Source organism: Micromys minutus (assembly GCF_963924665.1).
Source record: "Micromys minutus genome assembly, chromosome: 20".
NCBI lineage: Eukaryota > Metazoa > Chordata > Mammalia > Rodentia > Muridae > Micromys > Micromys minutus.
In genome coordinates, this window is record NC_137955.1 from 42,878,864 (window position 1) to 42,903,775 (window position 24,912).

General features: G+C 40.1%; 1 protein-coding gene across 1 annotated transcript in view; it reads left to right on the top strand.

Moving 5' to 3' along the window:
- Positions 1-24,912, top strand: part of DNAH5 (dynein axonemal heavy chain 5) — a gene marked incomplete at both ends in the record, with an annotated part of 235,306 nt that overhangs the window by 70,898 nt on the left and 139,496 nt on the right. The window contains 9 exons of the mRNA XM_080933639.1: positions 1,219-1,454; positions 5,211-5,429; positions 6,597-6,659; positions 6,915-7,153; positions 8,167-8,407; positions 9,836-10,035; positions 11,624-11,777; positions 13,756-13,919; positions 16,297-16,453. Coding sequence (XP_080789765.1) covers positions 1,219-1,454; positions 5,211-5,429; positions 6,597-6,659; positions 6,915-7,153; positions 8,167-8,407; positions 9,836-10,035; positions 11,624-11,777; positions 13,756-13,919; positions 16,297-16,453 — 1,673 coding nt within the window. The remainder of the gene's footprint in view (positions 1-1,218; positions 1,455-5,210; positions 5,430-6,596; positions 6,660-6,914; positions 7,154-8,166; positions 8,408-9,835; positions 10,036-11,623; positions 11,778-13,755; positions 13,920-16,296; positions 16,454-24,912) is intronic.

Here is a 24,912-nt window from a genome sequence, read left to right on the forward strand (position 1 = left end):
TGTTAACATCAGATGCTCTCAGCCACTGAGCTGTATCCCCAGCTTGGAAACCATTTTCAAATTCTATTTTAAGTACTTATTTTCCTTCTTTCTTTCTTTCTTTCTTTCTTTCTTTCTTTCTTTCTCTCTCTCTCTCTCTCTCTCTCTCTCTCTCTCTCTCTCTCCTTCCTTCCTTCCTTCCTTCTTTCTTTCATTTTTGGTAAGGATGAACTTTATTTATTTATTTATTTTTAATCTTTTTAGGACTATACATTACAAAGATCACTATACAGAATCTAATGAATACATTTGACTGTGCATAAAACGTTAAAAATTCACCTCACATACCAATGTTTTCTCTATAATATTCTAAATGTTGCTGTACCTTTATTTCAGATTACATTACATGTTGTTCTCAAGATAACCTTTATAATACCAAATTTGTGACTTCTAAGAATGCCACCTTCAAAATGAGAAATTTCCACTCTAGTCCCCGGTGGCATTATTCTTACTATTTTCTTTTACCAATTAGAAAAACATTCAAAGTGGTCACTTTTAGCTTTTCCTACAAAGGTGGCTACATTTCCCCCTACCAAATAACTATAAATGGATAGCAAAAAGAAAAGCAAAGAATGCAGCCAGTAAAATAAATGGATCAATCAATTGAAGCATTTGGCTTATGACAATTAAAACAAAAGGTAACTAGGGTGAGTTACTAGGTGCTTGTATATAGTAGAATGAGGCCAGGCCCAGAAAACTGAATGGGGGACTGCTAATGACTGTCTTTCACCTTCACAAAAGGAAATGGAGTTGTGCCCAGATCCCATCAGAAAATGCTCACCCAAAGCACTCCCAACCATCTTATGGGTTAGTGCCAAAACATTTCCTTAACTCACTCCTCGAGGGCCCTTTCCTAAGAGTCTGAGCTGTGTCCTGGGGTAGAACGTTTGCATGAGGACTAGAGTCTAAGCTCTACCCTGGGGTAGAACGTTTGCACGAGAACTTTCTACTTGCTCTACCTGGAAAGACGCAAGCTAACCTGGAAGTTTTTGGGGAAAAGGCTCGGCTTCCTTCTTCCTACCTCTGCCACGAGTAGTTCTCAAACGTAAGCTTGCTCTCCATTATTTTACACACTTCTACACTCACAGCGTTTACCACCAGCGAAGAGCACGACGTGCCACAATGTAAAACGTTGCTTCAGGGTTCCCAGACTGACTTGGGGGTGCTTTGCTTTTACAGCCGATTTGAAGTTTTCTCTGACTGCAGAGACAAAAGCCTGGATGATGGCTCTAGGCCGTCACTGCAACAGAAAGTACAGAAATGAGATGGAAAACATTTTCACCGTTGTTGAAGATTTCCAGAAGAAGCTCAGTCGGCCTATTAAAGACTTGGACGACATTCGGATCACGATGGCAGCCCTGAAAGAAATCAGGGAGCACCAGATCTCCACTGACTTCCAAGTGGGACCCATTGAGGTAGATGGGCCTCTTGTCTGTCACAGAAACATTTGCACCCCTTGGATGCCATTAGCGGGAGTATTAATGGGTCCGTGTAGGAACAACAAATGGGCACTAAAGCTAAAAGCAATGGTTTCACCAGTGAGGCTGCCCTTCATGGGGCAATGTTTAAAGTTCTAGTTACTCTCCTTGATGTGTCCAGGAGCCAGGCTTATGTTCCTGGGGGGAATGATTTATGGATAGATGCTTCTGGGGCAAGGGGAGTAATGGAAGAAGGAAAAGATAACGAGGGAAAAGCTAAGTGTGGATGGCATCTCAGCTGTAGCCGTCCCACTGGGACTCTATGGGACAAATCCGGTCACACAGTTACATCCTCCTGCAGGCATGGAATTCTGCTCGTTGTGACTCCGAGTTAGTGGGTCATTGCCCATAGTCTCTCCATCCATCCAGTGCAGCTGTGTATAGGAGGAGGCAGCGGTTCTTAAAATCCACACCCTCAGCAGCTGCGGATGGGAAGCCCAGGTGGTCAGTGGAGTTTGATATGTAGTCAGTCTCATAGCACCCAGGCACGAGTGGGCTCATCCCACGTAAGGAAACAGTCCAAAGATGTCATATAATACAGTATAATTATATTATACATCCCTTCCGTGTGTGTGTGTGTGTGTGTGTGTGTGATGTGAACCTTTGCACATGTGTGTGGCTACCCGTGTGCACACATGTGAAATGTGAAAGCCCGAGTGTCATGCAAAAATATCTATCTCAATCATGTCTCTGCCTTTTTTTCCCCTTTGATATATAGTTTCTCATTGATGCTGAACCACTCCATTTCAGCCAGACTGACAGTCAGTGTGACTTTTACATTCACCTGTCTCAGCCACCAGTCATGGGATTGTAGACACTTGGCACCATGTCTGCTTTTTTTTTTTTTTTTTTTTTTTGTGGATGCTAGGGATCCAAACGCTGTTGCTCACACTCTCATGACAAGCAGTTTATGCACTGAGCACCCCTCTACTTTTGTTTTGTTACACCCTGCACTGATTATTCCCCACTGAAAAGCCTTAATAAAAGTGGGTCACTGCATTTATTGTATTAGTCAATTATTAATTAATTAATTAACTAAATGCAACTATGGCACTGAAAGTGCAGATTTAAGGGGCTGGAGATGTGGCTCCGTGGCTTAGAGTACTTGCTACTTTTGTAGAGGACCCAGGTTCAGTTCTCAGCACCCACATAATAGCTCATACCCTTGAGCACCTCCAGTTCCAGGGGATCTCCTATCAGTTCTACTGCCATCTTGTGGTCTCCTCAAGTACTACTTGTATAAAGTGCACATAAAACTCAGAAGGGCAAATTCATGTCTGGAGTTAGCACTCCCGTGGTAAAGTCAGATTCAATCTTTGAATTTCCTTCATCTCCCTTTAAGTTTTGAGAAGCTTCATATTACCACGACAGTGATACACACCGTGGCACACCCATACTTTTCCATCTAAAGAGAATTACAAGGCCTATCATCTTGGGACTGCAATCATCAAAGCAAATAGCCCCCTCTCTGTGTGATGTTCAGGCGTCTCTTGAGTATTTCTTCCCACCTGAGAGTTAATACTGTAGTAGAGTCAGTGGTTTTAGATAAAAGTGGTGATTTAGTGTGAAGTGGTGTGGTGTGGTATGATGTGGTGTGGTGTGATGTAGTGTGGTGTGGTGTGATGTGGTGTGATGTGGTGTGGTGTGATGTAATGTGATATGGTGTGATGTGATGTGGTGTGATATGGTGTGGTGTGGTGTGATGTGGTGTGGTGTGATGTGGTGTGATGTGGTGTGATGTGGTGTGATGTGGTGTGGTGTGGTGTGGTGTGATGTGGTGTACCATTCTGGGTCTTCCAGCTGTAGGTTTGTTTATTACTGTTACTATTTGTACTGCAGCATAGAAGAGGAACAGGATAAAGGTGTGGGTTACGTTTGTCTATGTGTTCTCCTCTACTTCCAAACTGCCAGTCAAATATCAGATCCATGTGAGGAGGACAATGGTGGAGAAGGGGCCAGGGGTACTCAGGGAAAGTGATTTCTTATAAAAACAGACTTTGATCATGTGCCACACCCATTTCTTGCATCTCCTTTTCTTGCCCCTCCTCTTTAGTTCCCTTGTTTCCCCTTCATCTCTCTCTCTCTCTCACACACACACACACATACACACACACATACACATACACACACACACATACACATACATACACACACATACATACACACACATACATACACACACACATACACATACATACACACACATACACATACACACATACACACACAAACACAAACACACACACACACACACTTATATGGATCAGTGTAAGATCCCAGAGGCACAGATGAGCAAGAACACACAATACTTGTCTTTCTGAGAGTGGCTTACATATCATTACATGAAGATGTCTTTGTTGTACAATGATTGTACAATAAAATTATAATAAGAATAAAACAAAGGAGAAAAGAATTACCCATTTTGTTTATCTAAATTTAATTTTTCCCTATATTAGTAGTTAGTGTTATTAACAATTAGTATTTAAACCATTTCCAGCCCTCTAACTCTTCTAATGTCTCCCCTCTCAAAACGATAGCCTCTTTATGTATGTGTATATATATGCATATAATCTACCAAGTCCATTTTTAGTTATGAGCACTTGGGATTGGATAACTTGTCATATTCATCTTTTTATTTCAAATGATTTGCATTCTAAGAGCAAAGACTTGACTCAACCTTTGGTTAAGAAAAGGCTTTCTTGTGTCTGTCAGGCATTCTTTTTTAAATCATTTTTAATTCATTTTTTCTCATATATTACATCTAACTGCAACTTCCCCTTTCTCCTCTTCTCCCAGTCCCCATCCCACTCCTCCATTTTTAGAGAAGGGTAGGCTTCCCAGGTACATCAACCAGACATGGCACATCAAGTTACAACAATGCTAGGTATCTTCCCTTATATTAGGGCTGGATGAAGCAACATATATAAATGATAATATGATATTTCTATGTATCTATGTATCTAGGTATCTATCTATGTATCTATCTATCTATCTATCATCTATCTATCTATCTATCTATCTATCTATCTATCTATCATCTATCTATGTGTCATCTATCATCTATCTATCATCTATCTATCTATCATCTATTTATCTATCTATCATCTATTTATATATCTATTTATCTATCATCTATCTATCATATATCTATCATCTATCTATCTATCTATCTATCTATCTATCTATCTATCTATCTATCTATCTATCTATCTTGAGGAAGAGGGTCACAGAAGCAGGCAAAAGAATCAGAGACAGCCCTGCTCCTACAAAGTAAACTCAGATTGAATTAAAATGGTGTCTTATTTTGTCCTCCTAACTTTAGAAGTTAAGCTTTATGTTTTCTCCTTCACTTGATATAATTTTATAGTGTTCAAATACAAAATACAATTTTGGGACCAAGTAAAAATATCTCTTCTGCCAGGTTTTACAGTTTTGAAAGTGCATTTGAAATGATGTTTTTAGACGTTTCCAGTCATCCTGTGAGATAGCCAGAGCCTCTTCATTTCACAGATGAGAGAATTGGATCTGACGCTCCCTCGCTCACTTAGGTCCTTACAGTTCATGAGGAGAATAATTAGAGCCCGTAGGGTGGCTTCTCCATCACGCTGATCCCCATTGTTGGCTTCAGTCTGCGACTACATGAGGATTTCCATGTCTGACTGCCAGAAATTCACTTTTCCTTCTTGTTCGTAGGAATCCTATGCCCTCCTTAACAAGTATGGGCTTCTGGTAGCCAAGGAAGAGATGGACAAGGTGGACACTCTGCGCTATGCTTGGGAGAAGCTGCTGGCCCGGGCCAGTGATGTGCAGAACGAGTTAGGCTCTCTGCAGCCCAGTTTCCGGAAAGAGCTGATCGGCACAGTGAAGGTGTTCCTCCAAGACTGTCAGCAGTTTTACCTGGACTATGAATTGGTACGCCACTGCCTTCCTCTCTGAGAATTTAGGGAGGAATAGATGGGAGTCACAGAACGTACCTGTTTAAAAGTTGTATGTTAAGTTCCATAAAATCTCATAGGAAGAGCAATCTTACATTTATATGGGTAGACATATTTCTTCTTTTGAATTACTCCCCCTTAAGAATTAATTTAGAATATAATTTTATCATGAAGCAAGGACTGAAAAGTTCTGAAGTTTTTCCGTTGCTTTCTAGGCTATTGTATGACTGCAGATCGAACTCAAAACAAACAAACAAACAAACAAAATACAAAACCAGAATGGTTTCTAAGTTTGTATAGAAACATACTATTTAAATGTAAACTCAAACCTCCTTTTCCATTGAACACCTTAACTCTTCAAACTCTCAGCTGGTATAGGAGCTAACCTTTGTACTGCAGACATGCATGGCGTGGTCGACAAGGCAAATGGAGCCTCGTTCCTCCAGTATCCGTGTTTTACTCATGTATATGGGTTTTAGTGCAGGAATTGTGGCATACATGTGTTGTGTGATGAGATCCATTTCTGACCAGTTATAACATGCAACAGATAGGACGTGTGTAAGTCTGGGGTCAGTCTTGAATCTATTCGGTGGTGGCATTTCAAACTGCAAAGCTCAAGAAGGCAGGAGTCTAGGCACCCAATTCATGCCCAAGGAAACCTGAAAGGCAACTTACTACTCATGTGAGGGGTCATGATTCAGGAACACTGAACTGGACCGAGTAGGTTATGTTTCATTTTCCAGGTAGTTGTTATCTACCTTGTAGCTGTAGAATCTGCAAGCTAATTACAACAGTGTTTACTTCCAAACCAGCACTGCAAGCTTCCCCCAGAAAAGCCACTAATCCTTCCTCACCGTCATCACCCAGGAGGCAAATGATAAGTGGTTAAAAACTTTGACGATTTCTTAACCTCTGGAAACTGTGCTATGTCCTTGGCTTTCTAGACTAGCAACATCTCCCCAAGTGGATTACATTCACAGTTCTTTTTGGGAGTTAGAGATAAACAAGAATAGCAACAGCAGTAACAATATCCGAGCATGAATACGCCATGCATGGAAACTCCGGCAGCCCGGTATGTTGATCTCATGAAATCTGTGACTGGACGCTTCAGTCTGTCTCATGCTTTGTGTTTAATTTGCATCAGAATGGTCCGATGGCTGGTGGATTGAAGCCCCAGGAAGCCAGTGACAGGCTAATTATATTCCAGGTAAACCTTTTCATTCCTACAAACTTCCTAAGCGATGGCTATCAAGGGTAAACATTGTATTGTATGACCGAGGATGTACTTACATTTAAAAATATAGCTTAATTGTTGTTACAATTAGGAGTATTTTCAGATAAATATACTCACTGCTGTGCTTACATGTGCCCCCGACTTGTGCATTCTTGCTTATTTGCTGACATATTAGTCCATGCGTAAATAATTCTGATGGAGTTCACTTACGCTTTTTTTTTTTATCAGAATCAGTTTGATAACATATATCGTAAATACATCACCTACACCGGAGGAGAGGAACTTTTTGGTTTGCCAGTTACACAGTACCCTCAGCTTCTTGAGATAAAGAAGCAGCTAAATCTCCTCCAGAAAGTATACAGCCTGTACAACAGTGTCATAGAGACCGTGAACAGCTATCAAGATACCCTTTGGTCGGAAGTGAATATTGAAAAAATCAACAGTGAACTCTTAGAATTCCAAAACAGGTAAGAAAGCAGCTGTTTTGCATTCCCAGAGATTTTGAATTCTTGATTTCATGTCTGGGTGAGTGGAGGTGGCTTGTCTCTGTGTGTGAGAGATGTGGGCCGGTGGTGCGTGTCAGTTCTTCCTCTCCTATTACCCATCTCCATGTGAGACAGGGTTCTCACTGAGCATGGAGCCCACTGGTTGGCTATGATTGTGAAGTGAGTCTCCGATCTTCCTGTCTCTGCCTCATTGTAGGCATTGGCTACCATGACCAGCTTTTTATGTGGGTACTGGGAATTTGAACTCAGAACCTTATGCTTGTAAGCTTGTAAGAACTTTTTCTCCAACCCTTTTTACCAACTCATAGGACTTACATGTGTGATAGACCTTGAGGTTCTCTTGTCACTGCAGGTGCTTCAGAAACGTGCCCGGCATGTCTTGCCTCTGTCTCCTGTCACTGTTGACGTCATCCTTATGAAACACCCCTTTGTTGTTTTCCCCTGTTGTGTACACTTTTAGCGGATCACCTTCTTCAAAGCTAGTCAAGTGTGATAGCGGCCTTTTCTGTAGTTGGAAGAAAGATGATTTTGTTTGTATTAAGCTTAAAATTATCTGAATTTTGTGTCAGGTAGTTTCCTGAAATGAAAGCATGAGCCACATTGGTTTTTTTTTTCTAGCATTTTTAAACACTTGAACCCAAGGAAAATGGAAGGTTGTGTGTAAATGGACAGCTAGAAACTTCGTTCTGGCCTGTGTTGGAAATGCTCTCAATTTCACATGCATAAAGTTGAAATGAATTGAAAAAAGCCTTTCATCCTTTAAAGATAATTTCTCCATTTAGGCAAATGTCAAGAAAGATTGAAAAAAATCTATGATTTAGAAAAAGATTTTCTCATAAATCGTTATTTTAATAGATAGCTTATCAGTCATGAAATCTTAAAATGAGATGGTATTTGAGGAGATAATTGAAGATGGCAATGTCTGGGCTTTAGATAGATAATTCAGTGGTCTTCCCTGTTGGTTTCCCTCACAGGTGTCGGAAGCTGCCCCGGGCCCTGAAGGATTGGCAAGCCTTTCTGGACTTGAAGAAGACCATTGATGACTTCAGTGAGTGCTGCCCACTTCTGGAGTACATGGCCAGTAACGCCATGGTGGAGAGACACTGGCAGAGGATAACCGCTCTCACTGGGCACAGTCTGGATGTGGGCAACGAAACCTTTAAGCTACGAAATATCATGGAGGCTCCTCTTCTGAAATACAAAGAGGAAATCGAGGTATAGTTGGTAGGGTGTAGAACCATGTATTCCCGTCATCCATCCACCAAGTACTCATTTACTGAATGCTAGTATGGGAAAGGATCTATGTTGGAAATATAAAGATGTATCCTTGCTTTTTTAGATTGTATATAATCAATATAATTACTTGTACAGATGAAGGTATATATGCTGTAGCAAATTTCCCTGGAAGGAAAGTATGATGCTTGTCCCAGGAAAGCCTGTGACAAAGAACTTGTCCTACTTGGGTTCAAGTCTATCTGGGTGAAAGGAATGTAGTTGTATTCTGGAGATGAGAGATTGTGAATGTGCACATAAAACCATCCCAGGCAGAAAGAACATCATTTGTGTTGGAAGAACCAGAGGATGGCTCTGTGGTCATCTGGTATGGGTGAGGAGAGAAAGGAGACCGGAGAAGTGGAGTGTGTTAAGCATGTTGTTGGTTTCAGTCTCCAGAGCAGTGTGGAGCCACCTGGGAGATGTGTCTTTACTGGGGATGAGATAGCATTGCACTTTTAGGTGAGGATAAGAAGAGAATGATGGGAAACCCTACTTAGGGACTGTGATAGATTAGGGAAGAGGGAATGATTTGTTGACAGAGAGTAGAGGTCATGAAGCTGAGGAGTTATGAAAAGATATGAGGTTTTTAGGGAGTAAAGTTGGACAGAATTTGTTGAAGGAGGAGCATGATGGGAAAAGGCGGGTTAAAGTAGTGAGGGTGGGACAAGAAAGAACTCTAGCTTTCTTTCTGAGAGCTCTGCATGGCTCACAGGGCTGCCCATGTATAACAGAGACAGATAATGAGTGTTGTAAGAAGTCAGATCAGGTGATAGGCGCAAAGATCGATCTTGAACTTGGCAGGGTTGGTTTGTGGTTTTGTTGAAACATTCACACTGTTAACGAGGAGGCAAATATATGTGGGAAATACAAAGGCTACTGAATACCTGGGCAGAGATGAAGTCACCCTGAAAATGAACATTGTGAGAGGAAATGGGGGTAAAGATGGGGTTTAGCCACGAGTCCAGGAGAAGATGCTGTAATGGAGCCTGTAGCTGGAGAGTAAGAAGAACTCAGATTTCTGCTGATTTTCCTCTCACACTGCACCTATTGTCCTGACAGGGAAATCAGAAACAGCGAATCTTAAGCCTGTAATTATATTGTAAATGCAAAAATGATATTGAACTTTTTATTGTCACTTCTTTTTCTGACATGGATGGAAAATTTTAGAAATTAAGGATCTATTTAGACATGCGTTTATCCTCTTCTACCTCTATTTGTATTTATTTAGACATTCACACAGCTTATGACATTGCATTTGATAGTTGCAAACACAGAATCTTTTATTAGGTATGAGATGAAGAAGAGGTGCTCTTGTGGGCTCAGACTACTACTAAGATGTGATGGGAATAAAGCTTACTCTGTTGATAGGACATTTGTATCAGCGCAGTGAAGGAGAGAGACATTGAGCAAAAGCTGAAGCAAGTGATCAACGAGTGGGGCAACAAAACGCTAACGTTCAGCAGCTTTAAGACCCGTGGAGAGCTCCTCCTGAGAGGAGACAGTACCTCAGAAGTCATCACCAGCATGGAAGACAGCCTGATGCTGCTGGGCTCTCTCTTGAGCAACAGGTAGGAAACCCATTCTCCTCATTCTTGAGCTCTACAGTGGCAGGGGTTTCATGGAATCCTCCTCCGTTTGTGGGATGTGTCTGAGGCATCAGTTGGACAGAATGGCACCAGTGGTTAACCCCTCAGATTGCTCTGAGAGCACGCCATTTTTGCTGCTGACACACATCCCTACAGAGCTGATGAGGCGACAAAGTTGAACATTCCAGTTGGTGATGCTACTCTGAGCTCTAGAATCATCAGGCTTGACAAACCTTTTGTCCTTACAGTGATGGTCCAGAAGCACTTAGCTGGGCGCATGCCCCACTAATGGTCAAGAGAGTGTGAACAATGGTGCAGTCAGAAGCCAGTCTGACAGCTCTGGTGGATCATTTGGTTGAAGCAGCAGTGAAATCCGGTGTTGACAGAAAGAACATAGACTCATCCTTACTTCACCATACTCTTCCTCAAGTAATTTGTTGTACACTAGAACCTCAAAGAAAGGATGATTGTGTGGCCATCATTCAGATATGAATGTATTGTGCCATTCTGGGTTTAAAACTTCACCCCGTGTATATGTCTAATAATAGCTTTTTGAGACAGGATATTGTTATGTAGTCCAAGATGGCCTTGAACTCATTCATGATGCTTCATGCTCTGCCTCCTGAACACTGGGATTTCAGGCAGTCACCGTCTGTAAATCAGTAGCTGAAATAGAGGCAATACTATAAATTTAACATTATTTAAATTAAATTCCTGTTATTTTTATTTATTTGCTATGTCTGAGTAAATGATACAGGCTATAGAATTTAGCCTTTGCACCCTTCATAGTGTTGAGTTTGGGTTGTTCAGCATTTGGCAACTTTCTAAGAAACTTGGATACTATACAATATAACTATAGAGAGTGAAGGTTACATTATTTGAGTGACAACACATCTAGAGGGACAGTAAAAGCATCACATCAAGTACAATGATCGGTATTAGGGCTGCAGGAGGGATTTGCTGTTGTTGTTGTTATTTTGTTTTTGCAATTGATGACATCTACCCTGAAGAGTTGTGTGAGAAACATTTATTCAATGATATATTCATTGGCTGTTTGCTATAGGCCTTGTATATGCATACTGCAGATTCAGAAATAATATAAAGTCTAACATACATGTATGCACACACAGGAATGTCTGGGTCATGGGAGAGTAGAAAATCAGGAAGAGACATGGGAGAAGCAGGCTAAAGAGAGCCCAGACATGATAGCTGAAACTTCTAGTAGTTATCCAGTCTCTACTGATAATTTTGGGAGTGCCACCAGTGAATGACAGCTCACATGCCCTGTGAAATAGGCAGAGAAGCTCAGCAGAGAGAATGTTATGATCCTGGATATCACAATAGTTCTGGAATATGGCTGGAGTTGTCTCATACCTGATTTCTTCTTTAGATTCTTTGTCTCTTGTTGCTATTCACACTTTGGATCCAAGTTGTAAAAACCAAACTGAAAGGATTCAGCAGGAGTCTGTTTCTACTGCTAACATGGCACATTGTGAATGCTAAAAATATATAATTTGAAAACTGTCCTTTTTAAAACAACACAGTCAAAATAAGTGCTTCTTATTTTTAGGTACAACATGCCATTCAAAGCCCAGATTCAAAAATGGGTCCAGTGCCTTTCCAATTCAACAGACACCATTGAGAACTGGATGACCGTTCAAAACCTGTGGATTTATCTAGAAGCTGTCTTCGTGGGAGGAGACATTGCCAAGCAGCTGCCCAAGGTTCTGGAAGTTTTCTTTATGATTTCACCATGTTATTCAGTTTGAGAAACATCTAAGAACTGAGAGCTCCTTAATCTTCATCAAACCTAAGATTTTAGGAACTTAGCTCTCTTTTCTGATGCTATTATTCTTTTCAAAGGAAGTGGGGATTTATGGGAAAGACGAGGATAGTAATTACAGAGTGAAAATGCTGTGATGTCTGATATGAAACCAAGGATTAAAAAAAAAAGTCCAGAGCATGAATTTTTGTGTCATTGTGTGAAACTTCAGATAATTTGAAGGTGGAGTTTGGAACAGTGTAAATTTATGGCATAGTCAACTTAACAATTGTAGGATAATTTGTTCTTTTACTACTGACATTTAAAAATAATGCACACTATAGAATTTATCCAATTAGATCTGTGCTGTAAAATTGAGGGTAGGGAATCTGCAGCAAAGGCTGTCTTCCTGAGATGTTGAGTATATTTTTCTCACCAAATTGTAATTACCTCACTATGCACGTATTGGACATATTTTAAGATTTTAAAAGACATTTCAAACTAAATTTTAAAAGAATCTTATTTAACTGTTTTGCTTTGCTTGTGCAGTTAGGACATTGAACTTTATACTTGAATTGCAGAAGGATGACTGTCTCCACTGTTACCACAGAGGTCTTGAGCTTTCTCCGTGGTTATTTCAGTGAACGGCAGTAGGTCGATCTGTAATCCATTTGTCTGTGTCATGTGCTAATACTATATGCTAAAATTTTAAATGTTCTTTTATGCATTTTTGGTTTCAATATACAATATTTAAGGAATATTTAAGAGTTAAAGTAACATTTCTTTCTCTCATATTTGTGAGTCTAAGATTATTAGTGGCATAAAGGAACTGTTGAGGAAGAAAAGGAAAAATAATCATCTCAACCATCCCAAAACCATGTATGCATTTTCCATTTTCTCCCGAAAAAGTCTGTTTTTTTGTGCAACATTATATCAGAGATAATTTTGTGCTGTTATTTTTAAAATAATTGTACGAATTCCTTAAGAATTCTTTGAGAATTCATACAATGTGTGTGGACCTCATTGATCAGGACTCTTCCCTAACTCCTCCCAGATCTGCTGCCCCACTCTGAGCTCAACTTTTTTTTGTCTCTTCCCAAATAACTCACTGAGTCCAATCTATGCTCTCTGTTACTTGTGGGAGTGGAGCCACCCAGGAGTGCATGGTGACCTGTCAGAAACCACATCTTTAAAGAAACTTGACTCTCACTCCCTCAGAAACGAATTAACTTGTTCATAGCCCCTTATTAGGGTAGGGGTTTCATGGCCCGCATACTATAATGTTGACTGACTTGATTTTGGGCCAGTCTCTTGAAGACAATAATAGCTGCTGCGAGTTAGTAAATGCTCTGGTCCTGACATGCTCAGAAGACACAGTTTCATTCTAGGCTTTCAACCCCTAGTTCTTTATAGACCTTATGAAATATTGCCTGTATCTTGTGGGAAAGGGCTGTGATGTAGATGCTCCTTCTGTGCCTGAGCTCTCCATTGACACTTAGTCTCTGCACTTGTTTGACCAGTTATGAGTTTCTGCGTGTGTGTGTGTGTGTGTGTTTTAAATGCTTGGTATTTGCTTTCTAAACATACAAGTAATCTAACCCCTTTGCAGAACTCTTGAAAATAGTAACTTCACTCTACTTAGACATCACCTAAGAGAACAATTGGCAGTCACCTTTCTTCCCAAGTAGTTCTGTATAGACCCTTAGTTCTGCATTCAGTTTCTGTTTTACTTACCATAATGGAAATGTCAGGGTTGAGCTACAGATTCTTATACAAAAAGGGAAAATAATGAGAAAGACACAGGAAGCTTTAAACAGACTGTGTGGACCTCAGACATATACAGCTTAGATGTTTACCCTGGCTTGAACGGTGGACTCAGCTGGAGACATGTAAGATGCTTCACCACTGAGAAAGACTTGTCCGATGTCGTATTTCTACAGGAAGCCAAGCGCTTTTCCAATATAGATAAGTCTTGGGTGAAGATAATGACGCGGGCACATGAGATACCAAATGTGGTTCAGTGTTGTGTCGGAGATGAGACCATGGGGCAGCTGCTGCCACACTTACTGGACCAGTTGGAGATCTGCCAGAAGTCGCTCACAGGGTGAGTTCAGTGGTTCCTTTTAAGCTCTCAGTACCTTTGGAGAAAAAAAGGAAAGTAGGTGATAAAAGCCACATTTGTGATGCTTGGCTAAGAGTGGCTTCACACATAAAACTTGCACAGATGAGGTTTGTCATTTGGAGCCTCACAAGTAACATGCCTCCTACTGTTGGATAAAGGACTCGAGATATTTCCTTAAGGGGGTAAGATCTTGTAAACATTCTTGAATGGTACCCATTTTGAAAATTATCTTACTTTTTTCCTGACTTTTTTCTTGCTTATCTTATTCTATGTCTATAGATACAGAACTGGAATATTTTATTGTATTCATTTTATATGGGATAGCATAAATAGGTAAGTAGGCAAGATTATAGGTATGAGTGTGTGCAGTACTACCCAAAGTGCATAGATGCACAGGTAAGCTTTGAAAATTCAGAGACTCATAACATTTTCCCTTAGTTTTTTCTCTTACTAGTTTTAAAATAGTAAACACACACACACACACACACACACACACACACACACACACACACTGAGAGAGAGAGAGAGAGAGTAGCACATCTAACACAAACCAGCAAACACTAGAAACACAAACAAACAAAACACACATGTGAACAAATCAAACAAAAGCAATGAAATCCAAACTAGACAACCAAACCAGGCCATCACTACCAGCTGCAGCTACTACCACCACCACTACCACCACCACTACCACCACCACAAAAACAAGAAAACAGCAAATAGTGACTCGGAGAAAAATCACAAACTAGAAGCATGATGAATGTTCTTTTCTAAGTGTATACCGACATTTATGGCAGACATTTAACTGAATTTATCTTGAGTCACGATGTCTCCTTGGCTGACTCCGGGAGGCAGACACCCTTTGCCCATGTGCTCTTTTCTGTGGCCTCATGACTGGTAACTGTCTGGACCAGCTTGTGCTGAGCCTCTTGAGGAACCAAGCCTGGCTGCTCTCACTGCCCTAGGTGACAGTTAAGAACATGGGACTTCAAGTGGAATTTTGAAATTATTTTAATGAAGTAAGGAAAAGATGAATATCAAACTTGAACAGAAACTATGGCTTACTTATTTATCCTTGGTACTCAAAACCAGCATTGAGATTGCTCTTGAGAAATAATAAAGTTATTAGGTATTTAAGGTCAAAGAAAATGGAGAATAATACATTAGGGGTAGTATGGGAGCACCCCTCCCACAAGTGGACCTTAGTCAAGGGAAAGAGGTCCTACCTGGGAGGAATGTGAAGGACCGTGCATGCTTAGGCATGGCTTCCATAGGCTCCAATGTCTCCAGAGAAATATTTGGTTTTGTTTCTTTTTTGTTTATGTCCTTGAGTGACTACTTTGGGGAAGTTCTACTGTGTATTCTCCAGCCCACCACAGTGTAGTTCAACCGTGAGCTCTTGTGCATGTGTGTGTTCATGTATTCACACAACCTTGTGAAAGCCAGAGAACAACTTAAGCTATCTTCCTTTGGCCACAGTTCATCTCTTTCTTGACAATGTCTCTTAATCCTGTTACTCAACAAATAGGCTGGCTGGCCAGTGAGTCCCAGCTTTTAATTCAGATCATAACCAGAATACCAATGAGCTATGTCTCCAGACCCAACCATGAGCTTTCTTGTATTTTAATTATATTTTATCTATTGATGATGATGATATATTTTATCTAGAGATGATGATGATGATTTGTACCTCTGTGTCTGTGCACACAGTGGACACATATCAGAGTGTATTTATGGATGCTAGAGGACAACGTTTGGACATTATTTTTCTTCTATCACGTTGGTCCTGGGAATTGCACTCAGATTGTTTGGCTTGCCTGAATAGCTCAGGAGAAGTTTAAATCTTGATATAAACCCAGCGGATAGGCTGTCTGACCATCAGCCAAATAACAGTATGGGGAGATTCAAAGGATTTTGGCATCTCTGGGAGGCAGGAGCCCTGTCATGGAGAGTTTTGACCCCTGGAGTTTGCTTCAGTCCTGACGAAAGGGTGTATTCACTTCTCTCCTAAGATGATGTGGAACTTTTTCTTTGCAGTGCTGAGAAGCAAAACAAAACCCCAAATGAACGCCTAAACTGCATTTTTATCTTGCTCTCTATAAAGAAAATACATGATATATTAGCTGAAAGGGTGAATGAAACTAACGTTTATGAAAGAATAAAGAAAACACCCTCAAACACCCACCCCTTCTCTGTCAGAATATGACAGGTTATTTGATAAAATGTACCACAAACCAACACTGAAGCATTAGGAAGCATTACCGTGGGAAAAGCAGATGGCCACATGGTCTTCCCTCCTTTCCCATCGGTGAGTCGGTGAGGTCAGCACCTATGCTTACAGAGTTTGTCCTTCCTCCAGATACTTGGAGAAGAAACGGCTGTGTTTCCCTCGCTTCTTCTTCGTTTCGGATCCCGCTCTGCTGGAGATTCTGGGCCAGGCATCTGATTCCCACACCATCCAGGCCCATTTGCTGAATGTGTTTGACAACATTAAAACTGTCAAGTTCCATGACAAGGTCGGCCAAGATTTAATCACTGCCTGTAGTCTCTGTGTGTCAGTGACAACCGTCCCTGTCAAGTACTTCTGTAACAGTGTGTTTCCCAAAGGTCTACTTCCTTGTTATTAACTCTTGTAATCAATTAATAGCAAACTCCGGGGACCAAATGGACTGTCGGACTTTTATTGTTTTCTTAGTCAGGGTTTCTATTCCTGCACAAACATCATGACCAAGAAGCAAGTTGGGGAGGAAAGAGTTTATTCAGCTTACACTTCGACATTGATGTTCATCACCAAAGGGAGTCAGGACTGGAACTCAAGCAGGTCAGGAAGCAGGAGCTGATGCAGAGGCCATAGAGGGATATTACTTACTGGCTTGCTTCCCCTGGCTTGTTCAGCCTGTTTTCTTATAGAACCCAGGTCTACCAGCTCAGAGATGGCACCACCCACAGTGGGCTGGGCCCTCCCCCCTTGATCACTAGTTGAGAAAATACCTTACAGCTGGATCTCATGGAGGCATTTCCTTAACTGAAGCTCCTTTCTCTGTGATAACTCCACTTGTGTCAAGTTGACACAAAACCAGTCACTACAGGTTTATCAGTATCCAAAATGTAGAAAAAATATAACCAAAAATATATTCTACAGCACCAAGAAGCTGAGGCAGGAGGACAGTAAATTTGAGTCCCTCCTGGATTATACCAAAAATTCAAAGCTAATCTGGACTGTACTAAAAGATTCCATCTCAAGACACACAAGCAAGTTTTTAAAAAAAAGCAAAATAAAGTACCAACTTTGAAAAATATTTGATAATATTTATTGTTTTATATATTAAGCATTTGGGAATCCAAGAAGTTAAAAAAAATAGATTGCTTCTATGGCGTGTCGTGATAAAACAGAGTTGTTCTGTGGATTTGGTTATTTTTGTCATGCTTCAGAAGTTTCTGGTGTCTTTTAAATTATTTTTTTCTACTTCTACTTTGTTTATAATATCAAGAAGTTGTGTCCATTATCCAACTTGATGGATAGTACATTTGCATAGATTCCAGAAGATACTGCTCAGTCCATCCTTGTATCCGGAATTGCTAGGAAAATGACCTTTCCCTTTTGACATGTTCAGTCCTTTGGTGCCTCTTAACAACTCATTAATATTTATTTATTCACTCTATAGGCCAGATTAATTTATTGAGTAGCTATCATGTGCCAGATGTTTTGTTTAAGAATGGGAATATCCCAACAAGCCTCAGGGAACTCAGGCTCTGATGGAAAAAACAGAGAAACCAGACAGATTGGGTCTACTGAGTGCACTTAAAGCAGTGCTAGACCTATTTCCATGGTAAGCAATTAAAAGCCAGCCATGATGGTCAGACACCTTGATAAGTGCCACAATGAGGTTGGCTGTAGTGTTCCCAGGGAGAATGGATCATCTTTCTTGTTCAGAGATTCCATTATTAAATTGTTGATACCAAATTGTAATTGTGTTTGGGCTAAGCATGTGTTGCTTAAGAAAGCCTTCTAGGGAGAACAAATGTGGGTGTATGTTTAGGAATATTGGACAGAATCTTTGCATGAGTAAATTCATCTTGATTGATGTTTTGAGGGCGAGTGGACTGTAACTAGGTGAAGAAGGAAAGCATGTTTTGGTCAGAAAGATGTATGTGTGAGAGCACAGAGGTATATGAATCCCATATTAGAACTGTGAGTGTGTGGGCTAGTGTGAAGGCTTCCATGGCTTAGAACAAGAGCTGCATGCTCTCTCTCAATTCTGGAGGCTCAAGGACAGAAATCAGATGATGGCAGAGTAAGTTGTCTATTAGGAGACTGGTTTTGTGTCAACTTGACCCAAGTGGAGTTATCACAGAGAAAGGAGCCTCCGTTGAGGAAATGCCTCCATGAGATCCAGCTGTAAGGCATTTTCTCAACTAGTGATCAAGGGGGGAGGGCCCAGCCCATTGTGGGTGGTGCCATCCCTGGGCTGGTAGACCTGGGTTCTATAAGAAAGCAGGCTGAGCAAGCCAGGGGAAGCAAGCCAGGAAGTGACATCCCTCCATGGGATGTCCACAGTGATGTGGAAGTGTAAGCTGAATAAACCCTTTCCTCCCCAACTTGCTTCTTGGTTGTGTTGTTTCGTGCAGGAATAGAAGCCCTAAGATAGAGACCCTGGGAAAAAACTTTTTCAATGCTTATTCCATATTTTTTCACAGCTTTTAACAGCCTTTGGTGCTTTGGCCAACACATGTCACTTTAATATCTGCCTTTTATGTCTCAAATCTGCTCTTTTAAGGTCAGTAGGACAACTATTCTTATCAGGAGTCCTAATCCATTATATCCTCACTGTGACCTGGTGGGATATGCAAAGAGGAAGTGATGAGCAATAGAACAAAGACCCATGGGTAGATTCCAAAGGCGCGGTGAGCAATGCCATAGACTCTCAGTCCTTCCAGCCTGCATCAGAAAAACATGGAGGTTTCCAAGTTGGACACTCAGTTTGGGCTTTCCGAAGTCTGGTGCAGTTGTTGGGTGGACTGGAAGGAAGTAAGGGTGAGGAAGGCAGACCTGCTGCAGTAGGCTTGGCACCAGGGCATAGACACAAAGACAGGGTGGATTATAATGCTCAGAAGCAATGTTCTTGTTATACCTATGGAGTATGTAGGTTAATTTTCTGTCTGATATAAAGGAACTGCTCTTAATGGAGTTGACAACTATGTTTTATTGCATGAATTTTTCTTTCTTTTTTATTGAGTTATATTTTATTTACTTATATTTTCAATGTTATCCCCTTACCCAGTTTCCCCTCCAGAAACCCCCTATCCCAGCCACCCTCCTCCTGCTTCTATAAGGGTGCTCCCCCCTACTCCCACCTCCCAGCTCTGGCTTTCCCCTATACAGGGGCATTGAACCCTCACAGAACTAAGGGCCTCTCATTGATGTTAGACAAGGCCATACTCTGCTACATATGTGGCTGGAACCATGGGTCGCTCCACGTGTACTCTGGTTGGGGGTCTGGTTGGTTGATGTTGTTGTTCTTCCTGTGGGGTTGAAAACCCCTTCAGCTCCTTTCGTCCTTTTTCTAATATCTCCATTGTGGACCCTGTGCTCAGTCTAATGATTGGCTGCAAGCATCGCCTCTGTATTTGTCAGGCTCTGGCAGAGCCTCTCAGGAGACAGCTATATCAGGCTCCTGTCAGCATGCACTTCTTGGCATCCACAATAGTGTCTAGGTTTGGTGTCTCTATATGGGCTGGATCCCAAGTGGTGCTTTCTCTGGATGGCCCTTTCTGCAGTCTCTGCTCTACAGTTTGTCTTTCTGTATTGCCTCCCTTGAATATTTTGTTCCCCCTTTTTAAGAAAGACTGAAGCATCCACATTTTGATCTTCCTTCCTCTTGAGCTTCATGTAGTTCATGAATTGTATCTTGGGCATTGCAAGCTTTTGGGTTAATATCCACCTAACAGTGCATACCATGTGTGTTCTTTTGTGACTGAGTTACCTCACTCAGGATGATATTTCATTTTTTTAACTGGATATTTTATTTATTCACATTTCAAATGTTATCCCCTTTCCCAGTTTCCCCTCTGCAAACACCCTATACCATTCCCCCTTACCCTACTTCTACAAGTGTGCTCCTATCCCTCATAGAAAACTCATCCACCAACTCCTGCCTCATCACCCTAGCATTCCTCTACTCTGGGGTATCAAGCCTTCACAGAACCAAGGGTCTCCTCTCCCACTGATGCCATATAAGATAACTTAAGCTCCTTCAGTCCTTTCTCTAACTCCTCCATTGGGGGTCTCTGTGATAAGTCCAGTGGTTGGATTTGAGCACCAATATTTGTATTGGTCAGGATCTGACAGAGCCTCTCAGAAGATAGATGTATCAGGCTCCTGTCAGCAAGCAATTCTTGGCATCAGCAATAGTGTCTGGGTTTGATGTCTGCATGTGGGCTGGATTCTCATGTGGGGCAGTCTCTGGATGGCTTTTTCTTTACTCTCTGCCCCAATCTTTGTCCCCATATTTTCTTTAGACAGGAGAAATTCTAGTTAAAACTTTGGAGGTGGGTGGGTGGCCCCACTCCTCAAATGGAGGCCATGCCTAACCACTGGATATGGTCTGTACAGGTTGTCCCTCTCCTATATAGGGTATTTCAGCTAATGTCATCTCTGTGGGGTCCCAGGAGGCTCTTGCTTTCCTGGCATCTGAGGCTTTCTGGTTGCTACCCTCAGTTCCCCATCCTCCATTGCTACATACCTCTGTTCAATTTCCTGACCCTCTGTACATCTCTTCCATCTCTTCCCATACCTGATTCTGCACCCTCTTTTTCCTCACCCCTCATTTTTTTCCTCCCAAGTCCCTCTCACTTCTCTACTTACCTTGATTATTTTGTTCCCCCTTCTAAGTAAGACTGAAGCATCCACTCTTTGGTCTTTCTTTCTCTTGAGCTTCATGTGGTTCATAAGTTGTATCGTGGGTATTCCAATCTCCTTGACTAATAATAACCACTTATCAGTGAGTAAATACCATGTGTATTGGTTTGTTACTGAGTTACCTCACTCAACATGATATTTTCTATATCCATCCATTTGCCTATGAATCTCAGGAAGTCATTATTTTTAATAGCTAAGTAGTACTTCATTGTGTAATTGTACCACATTTTATGCACCCATTCTTCTCTTGAAGGGCATCTGGGCTGTTATGAACATAGTGGAGCATGTGTCCTTATTACATGTTGAAACATCTTTTGGGTATGTGATCAGGAGTGGTATAGCTGGGTCCTCAGGTAGTACTATGTCTGATTTTCTGAGGAACCTCCAGATTGATTTCCAGAGTGGTTGTACCAGCTTGAAATCCCACTTTCAATGGAGAAATGTTCCTCTTTCTCCACATTCTTGCCAGAATCTGATGTCACCTGAGTGTTTGATCTTAGTCATTCTGACAGATACAAGGTGGAATCTCGGGGTTGTTTTGATTTGCATTTCCCTGATGACTATAAGTATGTTGAACATTTCTTTAGGTGCTTTCATGGCCATTCAAAATTCCTCAGTTGAGAATTCTCTGTTTAGCTCTGTTCCCCATTTTTAATAGGGTTACTTGATTTTCTGGCATCTAACTTCTTGACTTCTTTGTATATATTTGATTTTAACCCTCTATTGGTTATAGGATTGGTAATTACCTTTTCCCAATCTGTTGGTTGCTGTTTTGTTTTATTGATAGTGTTCTTTACCTTACAGAAGCTTTGCAAATTTATGAGGTCCCATTTGTTGATTCTTGATCTTAGAGTACAAGCCACTGGTATTCTGTTCAGGAAAATTTTCACTGTGCCCATGTGTTTGAGGCTTTCTCCCACTTTCTCTTCTATTTGATTTGGTGTATTTGGTTTTATGTGGAAGTTCTTGATATACTTGAACTTGAGCTTTGTACAAGGAGATAAGAATATATCAATTTGCATTCTTCTACATTCTGACTTCCAGTTGAATAAGCACCATTTTTTGAAAATGCTGTCTTTTCCCACTGGATGGTTTTAGCTTCTTTGTCAAAGATCAAGTGACCATAGATGTGTGGGTTTATTTATGGGCTTTCAATTCTATTACATTGATCTACCCTGTCTATCTCTGTATCAATACCATGCCATTTTATATATACATTATATATATATGTATATGTATATATATATATATATATATATATATACATATATATAATCACTATTGCTCTGTAGTAGTGCTTGATGTTAGAGATGTTGATTCTTCCATATTCTTTTATTGTTGAGAACAGTTTTAGCAATCCTGAGTTTTTTGTTATTACAAATAAATTTGAGAATTGCTCTTTTTAACTCTATGAAGAATTGAGTTGGAATTGAATCTGTAGATTGATTTTAGCAAGATGACCATTCTGCCAACCCATGAGAATGGGAGATCTTTCTATATTCTGAGTAATTATTTGGCTTCTTACTTCAGACACTTGCAGTTCTTGTCATATAGATCTTTCACATGTTTGGTTAGAGTCATCCTAAGACATTTTATATTATTTGTGACTATTGTGAAGGATATCATTTCCCTAAAATCTTCCTTGGCCCATCTATCCTTTGAGTAGAGAAAGGCTGTTGATTTGTTTGAGTTAATTTTATATCCAGACACTTTGCTGAAGTTGTTTATCAACTGTAGGAGTTCTCTGGTGATATTTTTGGGGACACTTAAGTACACTATCATATCATCTGCAAAAAGTGATATTTTGATTTCTTCCTTTCCAATTTGTATCCCTTTGACCTGCTTTTGTTGTTTAATTACTCTAGCTAGAACTTCAAGTACTATATTGAATATATATATATATATATATATATATATATATATATATATATATATAGAGAGAGAGAGAGAGAGAGAGAGCAGCCTTGCATAGTCTCTGATTTTAGTGGGATTGTTTCAAATTTGTCCCCATTTAGTTTGTTGTTGCCTACTGGTTTCCTGTATATTGCTTTTACTGTGTTTATATATGGGCCTTGAATACCTGGTCTTTCCAAGACTTTTAACATGCAGGGAGTTGAATTTTGTCAAATGCTTTTTCAGCATCTAATGAAATGACCATGTGTCCCCCCCCCCCCTTTGGGTTTGTTTATGTGGTGGATTACTTTAATGGATTTCCATATATTGAGAGCTATCCCTGCATCTCTAAGATGAAGCCTACTTGATCATGGTGAATAATCTGATCCTTTTGATGTGTGCTTGGATTTGGTTTTCGAGAATATTATTGAATTTTATTGCATCGACCTTCATAAGGGAAATTGGTCTAAAGTTCTCGTTCTTTGTTGAGTCTTTGTGGGGTCTTAGTATCAGTGTAATCATGGCTTCATAGAAGGAATTGGGTAGAGTTTCTTTTGTTTCTATTTTGTGGAATGATTTGAAATGTATTGGTATTGAGTCTTCTGTGAAGGTCTGATAGAATTCTGCACTAAACCCATTTGGTTGTGGGCTTTGTCTGATTGGGAGACCTTTGATGATTACTTCTATTTCTTTAGGGATTATGGCTGTTTAGATGGTTTATTTGATCCTGATTTAACTTTGATACCTGGTATCTGTCTACAAAATTGTTCATTTCATTCAAATTTTCCAGTTTTATTGAGTATAGGCTTTTTTAGTAGGATCTGACCATCTTTTGAATTTCCTCAGTTTCTGTTGTTATGTCTTTCTTTTCATTTCTGAGTTTGTTAATTTGAAGATTGTCTTTGTGCCCTCTAGTTAGTCTTGGTAAGGGTTTATCTATCTTGTTGATATTCTTACAGAACCAGCTCCTGGTTTGGCTGATTCTTTGTATAGTTCTTTTTGTTTCTATTTGGTTGATTTCAGCCCTGAGTTTGATTATTTCCTGCCATCTACACCTCTTGGGTACATTCGCTTCATTTTGTTTTAGAGATTTCAGCTGTGCTGTCAATCTGCTAGTGTATCCTCTCTGCAGTTTCTTTTAAAAGGCACTCAGAGCTATGAGTTTTTCTCTTAGCATTCCTTTTCGTGTCCCATAAGTTTGGGTATGTTGTGCCCTCATTTTCGTTAAATTATAAAACATCTTTAATTTTCTTCTTTATCTCTTTCTTCACCAAGTTATCATTGAGTAGAACCTTGTTTAGCTTCTATGTGTATGAGGGCTTTCTGTTGTTTTCATTGTTATTGATGGCCAACCTTAGTCTGTGGTGATCTCATAGGAGCCATGATATTATTTCAATCTTTTTGTATCTATTGAGGCCTGTTTTGTGTACCGATTATATGGTCATTTTTGGAAAAGTTACCATGAGGTGCTGAAAATAAGGTATATTCTTTTTTTTTTTTTTTTAGGATGAAATGTTCTATAGATATCTGTTAAATACTTTATGTTCATAACTTCTGTTAATTTCACAGTGTTTCTGTTTAGGTTCTGTTTATATAATCTGTTCAAGAGTGTTGAAGTCACCCATTATTAATGTGTGAAGTGCAGTGTGTGCTTTGAGCTTTAGCAAAATTTCTTTTATGAATGTGGATGCCCTTGCATTTGTAGAATAGATGTTCAAAATTGAGAGTTTATCTTGGTGGATTTTTGTTTTGATGAGTATGAAGTGTCCTTCCTTATCCTTTTTGATAACTTTTTTTTTCCTCTTAGGATCTGTATGACATCTGCACAAAATCTTCTAGCTTTCATAGTCTAAGATGGGAAGTATGATGTGATTCTGATAGGTCTATCTTTATATGTTACTTGACCTTTTCCCCTTACTGCTTTTAATATTCTTTCTTTGTTTTGTGCATTTGGTTGGTGTTTTGACTATTATGTGACAGGAGGAGTTTCTTTTCTGGTCTAATCAATATGGAGTTCTGTAGGATTCTTAAATGTTCATTGTCACTTCTTTCTTTAGGTTAGGAAAGTTTCCTTCTATGATTTTGTTGAAGATATTTACTGATCCTTTAAGTTGGGAATCTTTGCTTTCTTCTATACCTACTTTCTTTATGTTTGGTCTTCTT